The 12,115-nt window shown below is 44.6% G+C and overlaps 1 protein-coding gene across 1 annotated transcript in view; it reads right to left on the bottom strand.

Moving 5' to 3' along the window:
• Positions 1–12,115, bottom strand: part of TBC1D9 (TBC1 domain family member 9) — a 116,066-nt gene that overhangs the window by 67,514 nt on the left and 36,437 nt on the right. The window contains 1 exon segment of the mRNA XM_047799681.1: positions 1,000–1,110. Coding sequence (XP_047655637.1) covers positions 1,000–1,110 — 111 coding nt within the window.

Below are 12,115 nucleotides of genomic sequence, written 5' to 3'. Positions count from 1 at the left end.
AGCTGCACTGCAGGTTGCAGCTGGGGTTTGGATTCGGTCCCTGGCCCGGGAACTTCTATATGCCATGGGTATAACCATAAAGAAAGAAAGAAACAAAGAAAATGTTTTCTTGCTCTTTCTGATGGTTTTTTCAAAAGCCACCAGCAAACAAATAAATAAAGCAATCTTAGCCCCTCTGGACTAGCAGGTCTTATGAGAGATCTAAAAACAGCATGACTGTTCATGGCTCAGTGGTTAATGAATCTGACTAGGAACCATGAGGTTGCGGGTTCAATCCCTGGCCTTGCTCAGTGGGTTAAGGATCTGGCATTGCCGTGAGCTATGGAGTAGGTTGCAGAGGTGGCTCGAATCCCATGTTGCTGTGGCTCTGGCGTAGGCCGGTGGCCACAGCTCCGATTAGACCCCTAGCCTGGGAACCTCCATATGCCATAGGAGCGGCCCAAGAAATGGCAAAAAGACAAAAAACAAACAAACAAACAAACAAAACCAGCACGACTGTTTACCACCATCTTAAGCACAGCACACTAGTACAGATGATCATACTTCCTCCTCAGAAGAAGGACTGCATTAGGGTATATGAGTATCACTTAGGGCACCTAGGATTCTGTGGCTTTCTTTTCACTTCCCATCTGGGGCCACATGGCTAGTTCTAACCAATGGCGTCTGAGTACAAGTGGTGGCACTTCTGAGCCAAGCAAGTCAAACACAGGTGTGCCTGACTACGTTTTCCTTGTAAGTTCACCTTGGAGGTTCTGTGTTCTGCAGGGCATTACTGCAGATGGAGGCAGCTGCAGGATCTGAACACAACTTTGACAGAGTGAGAAAGAAATCTGTATTGTGCTAAGCTGCTGAGATTTAGGCTTTATCCCCTGAAATGGCTACGGTCACTTACCCTACAATTCCAAGTGATTGCTTCTCACAAATAAATGTTCCTCCCCTGCCGACAGAAAGTTGTTATTCATAACCCTTCTTCCATATTTCCAAATACTGGCTACTCACCACAGGCAATGGTCCAATAGACCAAGGAGTCTGGGGTCTGGTACAGGATTCGGTAAGGAGCGACCCGGGCACTGGAGTCCAGCACGACATCAAGGGTGCCCACCAGGAGACCTGAGGGCAGAAAAGGGGGAGAGAGATGTAAGGATTTCCTCCAAATCCCCAGAGGCAGCGGGGTGGACATGCCCCTTCTGATGGGCCTCCCGGCAGCCCCTCTCCCACGACATCCCACCTGGACATCACTTTCCTCTCAGACATGATGTTGCTGGCTCTATGCTACCTGTTTCACCAGCCCTCAAGATGCACTGCACAAGCTGAAGCAAGCACTGGTTTCAAAAACAAAACCAGCAACGTCTCTAGCTTAGTCCCTAGCACACAGTGGTATTTATAAATGCCTGTTTTGAACAAAAAAGTAAGGTATTAAGGCACTGCTATGCTGGGGTCTCTGCTTTACCTACATCACACCCAATGTGTATTATTGTCTCCCCCCTTTCATTCTAGAAACAAATCCATACTTGGAGTAACTAGACAAAGCCCTAGGAACCAGTCATGTACATCGAAGTCTGTGTGCCAGGCTGTCCCTATATTCTTGGCGTGTGCCTCACTTTTCTTTTGTATTTAAAAGGTACCGATCAGCTGGGCAAACAATAAGCATCTACTATGTGCAAGGCAAACCCTGTGGCCGCAACACTGAATAAGATAGAGTTCCTAAGGCATTTAGAATCCAGTAGGGGAGAGAGCCAGGCAGTATTTTAGGGATGTGTTTATTAGGACTGAAGAGAGTCGTGAAACAAGCGTTTTTCCATCTCTACAGCAGAGTCCTTTGACACCTGTCACATGAGTCATTATAAGCAGAGAGGATGGGAGCTTGCTCTATACTCGGCATGGATGCAATAATTAGGCTGAGGATCAAGAACGTACTGTGCTGGCATGAAGTTGAGTCCTATGGGTTAGTCTGAACACTCATTTTGGGGGCAAGCCTGAACACTCAACAAATGAATTTAGCCATTTGTTCATGAGAAATAAAAACGCTCAGCATGTGCACACTCACTTAAGATGAGGCAATGCTTTCTCTTGCCAGGAGTGCAAAGTCTCCCATAAGCACCTTCCATCAATGTCCCCACGCCAGGAAGGTGTGCCTCCTTTATTCACACTGAGCCAGGGTTAGACACCAAACATTGTCTACATTGTTCTAAAGTAACATGGACACACACACACACACTCCACAAAGTTGATTAAATGGATACCTTACTTGGCAGGGTGAATCCAAAAGATTCCTATAAATTTTGTAAATTCCCATAATTAAAGTCAGATGGAACCCAGCCAAGAGCAGGGTTTGGCCTCAGAAGGACCAATCAGGAACCGTGGCTAGTTGAATACTCTTAGGACACTTATTTCCAATGTCTTGGTGCTCTCATTGTAGAGTAGAAACGATGTGACAATTAAAGATTGCTCTTAAAGACTGAGGAAAATAGGACGTAGGCGCAAGAGGCTGCTTGGAAAGAGGGGCTTCGAGGCAACCTGTCTAGAACCTGCCAAGACACTCCTTTCTTTAACTGGTTACCAAGTATGGCTTTGGGAATGAACTGATGGTAGCTGAGGCTGGGAGGGGGAGGTGAGCCCCTTCCGTTGCCCTAGTAACGAGCATCCTGGAAAGCACCAGGCCCAGTGGCTGGCCCCCAGCAGGCTTCTCACGAAGTTCAGCTGAACCTGAACCACAGAATCTCCTGAAACTGTCATTGCCAGTATCTCTTCACGTGTTGTCCTTTAATGGCTGGGGTTTGATGCTGCCCCTACTGAATAATACTCTGATATGCACAATACTAATGAAATTCACTTTCTCCTGCTCCATCAGCTGGGGTCATGAAGAGGTGCAGACAGTCAACTAGTGTTCAGAGGAGCTCTGTTCTGGCTCTGACTCTGCCATGACTCTGGGGCATGTGCACAGGCCATTGAAGTTCTTATGGCTTTCACTTCTTCAGTTGTAAAATGGTCCTAACCGCACTTGCCTTCTAGAAACCAGTGGCGGGTTTTTTTGTTTTTGTTTTTTGGGTTTTTTTTTTTTTTTGGCTTTTTAAAGGGCCACACTGGAGGCATATGGAGGTTCCCAGGCTAGGAGTTGAACCAGAGCTGTAACTGCTGGCCATAGAAATGCAGGATCCACACCACAGCTCACGACAACACCAGATTCCCAACCCACTGAGTGATGCCAGGGATAGAACCTGCAGCCTCAGGGATATTAGTCGGATTGTTTCCAATGTGCCATGACGGGAACGCTCTCAAACCTGGTTTATTAATCAAGAAGCCTTAGGGAGGTTACATGGGGAAGACCTACAGTTGTCCTTCTGGTCTTTGTCCAAGGCCAGGAATCCATTTAGGTTCACCCGAGCCACTGCGGCCATCCGCTGACCTGCACGCACTAGGAAAAATAAACTTTCCCTAAAGTGGAAACGAATTCATCTGTTTGCTCCGGTCTGTTTGAAATGCATCAAAAATCAAATCTTTAGAGACTGCAGAGTTTTCCAAGGGGTGGAGCCTTCCCCGTACTGCCACACATGTGTGCATTTGTTTTCTCTACTGTGACTCAGACTGACTGCAAAGACCTCTCATTACTTTTCAATTATCTGCAGATGGAAGAGTCTATTAATAGGAAAAGCAGAAGAGTGCCAGCTAAACTGCATTTCTTTCTATCTTAACTAGAAATAAAAATATATGTAAACCAGAAATACAAAATGCATCGTTCATAATAACGGAGTGCTGGCAATACTTCCTCTTCTTGACTCAAAATATTGGATGTCACATATGTTGTTTCTAAGGCACACAAAGCCAGCCCAGGGTTAGGGACTGGAAGACAAGTATTAGCCGATGTGGTTTAAGGAGGCTCTAAGAGAGAGTAACAGTAGGTAAAGATTCTTCTAGGTGCAAGCACAGATCACTGGGCAGAGCAGCCAACAGAGGCAGTCTGGGTTCTGGAGTTCGGTCACTCCTGGCTTGGTCACTTCCCACCTCCCAGACCCAGCCTCTCTGAGCCTCAGTTTGCCTGTCCTTAATGTCTCACTAGACTTCTGTAACACCAAGGAGGAGAGGCTTCTTGAAAGGTCCAGCCCCAGTCGGAATTTCTGTTATGGCGCAGCAGGAACGAATCCAACTAGTATCCCTGAGGATGAGGGTTCAATCCCTGGTCTTGCTCAGTGGGTTAAGGGTCCACCGTTGCTGTGAGCTGTGGTGTAGGCTGCAGACACAGCTGGGATCCCGCATTGCTGTGGCTGTGCTGTAGGCCAGCAGCTCCCTAGCCTGGGAACTTCCATATGCTGTGGGTACAGCCCTAAAAAGCAAAAAGCAAAAAGCAAAGCAAAGCAAAGGTCCAGTCCCATCGGCATGTCTTAACCACCACAACTGTCCCCACCTACAACCCAGCTCCACCATCCCTTACCCTAACTAACAAAATCTCTGGCATCACACAGAGATCAAGAGAATAAGTGGCTTCTAAGAGACTCCCCTGGAATAAGGGCTTCTGATGAGATGCCAGCACATCAACCCTGAGTGTGCATTCACAACGGGCACCACCAACTTCCACTGAGATTTAAACGAACACGAGCAGGTACATCCAGATCTGCCACGGGGTTCAGGCTGAAACACGTGAAAGCAAATGATAGAGGGTTTAATATTGCGATTCTCACATTAGGTGCAATTACAATTAGAAAAACTTTGTGAAAGTTCTTTGAAAACTTAAGGCACTGGATATCCCAACAAAGTCACAGTGTAAATGGAGACACACAGCTGGTCAGTCAAATCAGGACGTACACTCTTGCATTCCCTTTGTAACACTGCCTGGGATCATCCTCCGCCTGGAACGTTGTGCTTGTCCAGCAGCCCTCACTTTGCACCACCTCGCACGGCAGAATCCTGATGACCTAATGCCACCTCTTCCTAACCCGGATCTCCCTCCAAGTTCTGTTTCTGTAATATCTGCTGCATGTATTTAAAATTCCTTGCACATTTTGCCTTGCTCCATTTCTTCTCCTCTTTCCAGACCTCACGCTCCAGGATGGCAAGGTTTGAATGGTTCCTTCAGACCCCGAAGCTCCGCCCTTCCCTCAGAGCACAGTAAGCCCTGAAGACATGTCTGATGAAAGGATAAAATAGGTATTTTTTTGAAAACCTTGGCGTTCTCACTGTAGCACAATGGAGTCTGTGGTGTCTCTGCCGCGCCAGGACAGAGGTTCAATCCCTGGCCCAGCACAGTGCATTAAAGGATCTAGCGTTGCTGCAGGTATGGCATAGGTTGCAATCACAGCTCAGATCTGATCCCTAGCCCGGGAACCCCGTTTGCTATGGGGTGACCAAAAAAAGGAAAAAAAAGAAGAAAAAGGAAGAAAACCTAAATAATAAGTTATCACCATTCTAAACTCAATTAAGACAAGGAGTCAAGATTGGAAAACAGAAACTCACCTCCCATATGCTGTCCACGCAGAATACTAGAAGATGGGAAATCTAGTCTAGAGAATCCCCCCAAAACGCAGCAATCAGGATTTTCTTAGAAGTCTTATTACTCAGCCCTCTGAAAGGGCTGTCAAAATACTGAACCTTTCATCAGGTCCCACACAAAGCACTGTTTTAGCAGCTGTTCTCGTCAGCTATTTCTGGTGTTAAACAATCTTTGATTGCCTGAGATAATTAAATCAAATGATGGCCCTCAAAATAACTCTTCTCTGCATCTACCTATTACACAAGTTCGGGGGCATCTTGTAACATAGAAGTGCTATTTTCAAGGAGATTCAGAAAACACTCTGCAAAACTGATACATGGGGGCCTCCCTCTGCTGTGGGCACGAGAGGCCATGTGATGCAGACAGAGCCCTGCTCCACTCCTGGGCTGCCCCTCACCCCCCGGGGGGCAGGGGTTTGTCAGAGAGTGTGCTTCACTGAGGAACGTGCCCATGGCAATGATCAATCTGCCTACTGATGATCCTGGAATAATTTCATGTCAAAGTGGACCAGATGCTGAGGTTCCCTTGGCCTCTATTTCCCCCGCCTGGCAGCCGGTCAGAGGTGAGGGGGAGCCCTCAGAAACCACGCCAGAGTGGCCTGGGGAGCAGGCTACGCCTGACACAGAGGCTATATGGGTACCACTCAGAGAGGGCCTGGTATGTACAAGCATTACTATTTATTTGTTTGTTTATTTGTCTTTTTAGGGCCACATCCTTGGCATATGGAAATTCCCAGGCTAGGGGTCAAATCGGAGCTACAGCCACCAGCCTTCACCACAGCCACAGCAACACCACATCTGAGCATGTCTGCGACCTACACCACAGCTCATAGTAAAGCTGGATCCTTAACCCACTGACTGAGGCCAGGGATCGAACCTGCGTCCTCGTGGATACTAGTCAGATTCGTTACTGCTGAGCCATGATGGGAACTCTGGGAGCATTACTATTTAACGAAATACTTCAAAATCACAGAAAAGTGGGAGTTCCCATCATGGCTCAGTGGAAATGAAACTGACTAGAATCCAGGAGGGCGCAGGTTCGATCCCTGGCCTCACTCGGTGGGTTAAGGGTCCAACGTTACTGTAAGCAGTGGTGTAGGTCACAGACGTGGCTCAGATCTGGCATTGTTGCAGCTGTGGTGGGTGCTGGCGGCTACAGCTCTGATTCGACCCCTTGGCCTGGGAGCTTCCATGTTCCAAGGGTACTGCCTTGGGAAGACAAAAAAAAAAATAGAAATAAAACAAATCACAGAAAAGTACTGAAAATTTCAAAATACTTGTCTCACCACTCTGACTTTAACACTTGGCCTTATATGCTTCAGATCTGTTTTTGTTTTTTTAAAGAAAGACAACATAACAACCACATTCAAGGTCCCCTTGTGGTCCCGCAACACTATTTTCCTTTTTATTCACCATCCTTCAGTTTTTTTTGTTATTATTATTTTTTAATAGTTATTTCCCCCATATAATTTTTTTTTCTACTGTACAGCATGGTGACCTAGTTACACATACATGTATACATTCTATTTTTCACATCATCATGCTCCATCATAAGTGACTAGACAGAGTTCCCAGGGTTACACAGCAGGATCTCATTGCCAATCCGTTCCAAAGGCAATAGTGTGTATCCTTTAACCCCAAGCTCCCCAACCACGCTACTCCCTCCCGCTCCCCCTTGGCAACCACAGGTCTATTCTGCAAGTCCAGGATTTTTTCTGTGGAAAGGTTCATTTGTGCCATATATTAGATTCCAGATATAAGTGTTTTCATGTGGTATTTGTCTTTCTCTTTCTGACTTACTTCACTCAGTATGAGTCTCTAGTTCTACCCATATTGCTGAATATGGCATTATTTCATTCTTTTTTATGGCTGAGTAGTATTCCATTGTGTGTATGTATGTATGTATGTGTGTATATATATATATATATATACACATCTTCCTAATCCAATCACCTGTTGATGGACATTTGGGTTGTTTCCATGTCTTGGTTACTGTGAATAGAGCTGCAATGAACACACAGGTGCATGTGTCTTTTTTAAGGAAAGTATCCTTCAGTTTTTTATTCTTCCAAGTCCTTATACTTTTATTGACTCCTATGTATGTATATAAATATAGGTTTAACACAGATGGACATTTTTAAATTTACATTAATGATAAAAATAGATGGTGTTCTGCAATTTTTTTAACCCAATAATATAGTTGTTAAAATTGACCCAGGTTATACTTGTAAATCTGATTCATTCATTTTATTTTATTATTTCTTTTTTTATTATTATTATTTTTGGTCACACCCATGGCATGCAGAAGTTCCTGAGCCAGGGGTGGAACTTCAGCCATAGGAGTGACCTAAGCTGCAGCAGTAACAATGCTGAGTCCTTAATCAGTAGACCACCAAGGAACTCCCATTCATTTTAAATACTGTGTAATATTCCATGGTTTAAATACACTGAAACATGGAGTTCCTGTCGTGGCGCAGTGGTTAACGAATCCAACTAGGAACCATGAGGTTGCAGGTTCGAATCCCTGGCCTTGCTCAGTGGGTTAAGGATCTGGCGTTGCCATGAGCTGTGGTGTAGGTTGCAGATGCGGCTCGGATCCCGCGTTGCTGTGGCTCTGGCATAGGCTGGCGGCTACAGCTCTGATTAGACCCCTAGCCTGGGAACCTCCATATGCCGCGGGAGCGGCCCAAAGAAATAGCAAAATAAATAAATAAATATACTGAAACATACCTATTTTCCTAATAAAGGACATTTGGGTTTATTTCCATTGTCTTGCTCTAATAGGCACTGCAGTTACTCTCTGTACACGATCCTTAAGCATGTGAGCACTTTTCTGAGAATGGAATTGTTGGGTCATAAGGTTAGTGGTTTTGAAGCCTTATTAGTTATTACAAAACTACTCTTCAAAGTGATTGTGCCAATTGACACTCATACCAGGAAAGTGAGAGAATATCTGTTTCTCCGTAATATCCTTAACACTTACCAGATTTTACTGTCACCAGTCTCAAGGATGAGAAATAGCATCTCTTTGTTGTTTAAATTTGCATTTTTCTGATTATTAATGAGTTTGGGTATCTCTGTTTATTGGCCATTCCAGTTTCCTATTGTGTGGACATCTGCTGAGCGATCCAGGTCAGAAATTCAGAGTTCACTATTTAGAGGCTTCCACCAATACATACAAAAGATTACAATTCATTTCAGCAAAGACACACTGACATTTCTAAAGTCAGAGAGGCAGTACACTTGGATTCGCTTCTCTCCCTATATCCTATATAAACGCAAGACCCTGGATCAATATTTGCCAGCCCCTCTGCCTCCCTCCCACGTGCTCCCCAACACTGTTCTTCTATCTGCTCCTGCCTCGGTGTCACTGGTGCACTCACCGCCTGTAAGTCTCAGCACTTACCTGGGCTGTGTGATGTTAAGCAGAAAGCACTTAACAACATCCAGAAGCAGCTGCTGACAGATACAGACACAAACTCCAGCCACATCATAATTGTCACACTTCTCTGAATAAATCTTGCTGGTTTATTTGCAAAGCCTTCAAGGCTTTGCACAAGTTGTTTTTGTACAAACACATACACACACTTGATCTGAAATGTCCTTTCTTATTTTCTCTTTCTGGCAAAGGTCTATTTCCCTCAATATCTAGAACACCTAAGGCACTTGTTCTGCTTTCTCCCAACACTCTCCCCATCTGCTCAACTCCCCAAATCTCCTGGCAATGAACTGTTCTCTTCTTGTCTGTGGTCTGCCCGCCACCCTGCACTTCATCTTACTAAAGCAATTATTACATTGTTTCCTACTGGAAAAAAACAGTTTTCCCCCATCAGGCTGTGAGCAACCTGAGGTAGGCACAGCTTTGTTTATCTTGGAATTAATTCCGAAAGCCTGGCATAGTGTCCAGCACATCAAGCTGCATATTTACAAAACGGGCCACAAAGTGTTCAACTGGACAGACAGTGGGAGAAAGCAAGAATTCTTTTCAGAGCATATTCATTTCTGTCCCACAGGACCCAACATAACAAGTTCGAGCAAACTGGCCATAAATAATTTAACCTGTCTAAGAATCAGACAGTGACAGGAGACCAAGACTGGAGAAAAAGGCTAGAAAAACCCCATCTGAGAGAGTGGGTGGTAATGCCGATCAAACGCCTATCTGAAACTGAAATTTACCATGGGAAATTAACTTCTCTAATTTCTGGAAGTAATCTGTCACTTTTTAATGAATATTGCGATTGATCTGAAATGAAGTTGGATCCAAAACAGAGATATTTCGGGAAATCACAAGTCTTTTTATTCTCCCACTTTTGGAAACTAGTCCAGATATTAGCAGTTGTCAAAAAACAAGACCCAGGAATTCCCACTGTGGCTCTGTGGGTTAAGAACCCTACTGGTACCCATGAGGATGTGTGTTCGACCCCTGGCCTCGCTCAGTGGGTTAAGGATCTGGTGTTGCTCTGGCTGTGTTGTAAGTCACAGATGCGGCTCCGATCTGGTGTTGCTGTGGCTATGGCACAGGCAGGCAGCTGCAGCTCCGAGTCAAGCCCCTAGCCTGAGAACTTCCATATGCTGCAGGTGCGGCCCTTAAAAAAAAAAAAAAAAAAAAAAAAAGAAGAAGAAAAAAGGATAGACAAAGATTTTATCAATTTAAACTCTTTCACACACACACCACCCACACACAGATTGGTAAACACTCTGTCTGCACACCACACTGGCCAGGGGACCAGGGGAGAGATTAGAGAACTGTCAGGTGTGCACAGCCAAGAAGGGGAAGGCTGGAAATGCCAGGTGAGGGTCAGCCCCCTACCTATACACACAACTATTTGTAGTGTCATGATGACCAATGGGAAGGTCCACCTAGGCTACTGCAGGGCAGCCACAGTGTGTGAGAGAGAAATCTGGGTGATGGCCGCTCTCCACCTAAGGAGGTAAGGGGCACGGGGGATTTGATGGGCAAGGAGGCTGAGGCTCGAGATGGGGGCAATGGGTTTTCCCAGGGTCACAACCTCAGAGTGCATAACAGCCTTTCTCAAGTGTAGGTACACCTGGCTAAAAGGGAGAGACCAAACCCAACACTGGGATTCTACCATCAGCAGAGAAGAGTCTGGGAGGGGCTATGTTTTCATAAGTGGTGCATATTCCTCCACTAGCATATTTAAGTAAAAATGGTTTCTCAACCCCGTTCAAACCATGATTATTGCTTGAAATAGGCCATGCACAACTCTCCCCCTCTCCCCTTCAACCACTGTCTCTCAGGACCCCAGTCCAGCCTGATGTATATCATGGTTACCTTGAAATAGGACAAGTTAACTTGAGGGAAGGGAGCGTATTCACTCACACTCACACTCACACACACACACACACACACACACACACGTTACTGTGTATGCAAAGACGAAGTAATAAGAACTCTGCTAGTATAGGAAATACACTGCTGATTCCATCAATTAGGCTAATTCTTAAACTATTTGTGGTTAAGAATCTGTTTGTTTTTAGTTTCCAGTATACTGCAGACTGATACTCCTATAAAATGTGGTGCCTATGAAATACTAAAATATACCTACAGGATATGAAAAGAGACAAAGAAAACAAACGCCTCCATCATTTAATTCAACGGACAAATGGCTCCAGGTTTCTACATGCTTAACCTCAATTTGTACTCTTTGGCCCAAGGCAGTCATAACAAACAGGTTGCAGACTGGCACTTTAAATGGCACTGAATGAGGGAAGGGGTGGCTGGAGGGCAGCAGTTTTCTTGGGACTGTGTTTATTAGAATTGTGTAGAGTGTGAAAGAGTATATTCAATTCTATGATGTTTATTTGGGAGACGGAAAACATTACTGCTCTCCCACTGTGAACTGAAATAAAATTCAACAAAATCATTTCTCAATTAAAGGCAAGAATACATGAATAAGGCAAGACAGAAGATTTTCGCTGTATATTTATCTCAAGGGTTTAAAAGTGGGGAATCAGCCTGAAACTACATGGAATTGTAGGTCAACTATATTTCAATTTTTAAAAAATAATTAAAAAATGAGTAAAGTGTGGGGAATCTGAACTAGCACACAAGGTGGTCCCTGAGAGACCCCAGACTCATTTCTCACCAAGAGGGGAGCCAGCTCAAGGGGGTAAGATGACAAGGCTCAGAGAGGCAGGACACCCCCTCTGCAGTGTTTCAAACTAATTCTGGATCACAGGGTCTTTGAGATTCATACTTATATAAGTACCCAGAAAGTTAGGGCTCAAAATATAACCAGGAGTTTGGGATTAACAGATACACACTACTACATATAAAACAGGTAAACAACAAGGACCTACTGCACAGTGTAGAGAACTACACACACTATCTTATAATAAGCTTTAATGGAGAAGAATCTGAAAAAGAATAGATATATATGTAATATATGCATGTATGACTGAGTCACTTGGCTGTGCACTTGAAACTAACACAACATTGTAAATCAGCTATACTTCAATTAAAAAAAAACTCAAAGATTAAAAAAAAGTATACACACACACACGCACATATACACATTCACATTTTCCAACACAAAAGATAAAGCACAGGCTAGTTTATAACTAAACAAGTTGGGCAGAAAACAGAAATCTGAAGGCCTGCAGAGGCTTT

The sequence above is a fragment of the Phacochoerus africanus genome, chromosome 10 (assembly GCF_016906955.1).
Source record: "Phacochoerus africanus isolate WHEZ1 chromosome 10, ROS_Pafr_v1, whole genome shotgun sequence".
Lineage (NCBI taxonomy): Eukaryota > Metazoa > Chordata > Mammalia > Artiodactyla > Suidae > Phacochoerus > Phacochoerus africanus.
The sequence above is the reverse complement of the archived record's forward strand: the minus strand, read 5'-3'. Positions and strand labels throughout refer to the sequence as shown.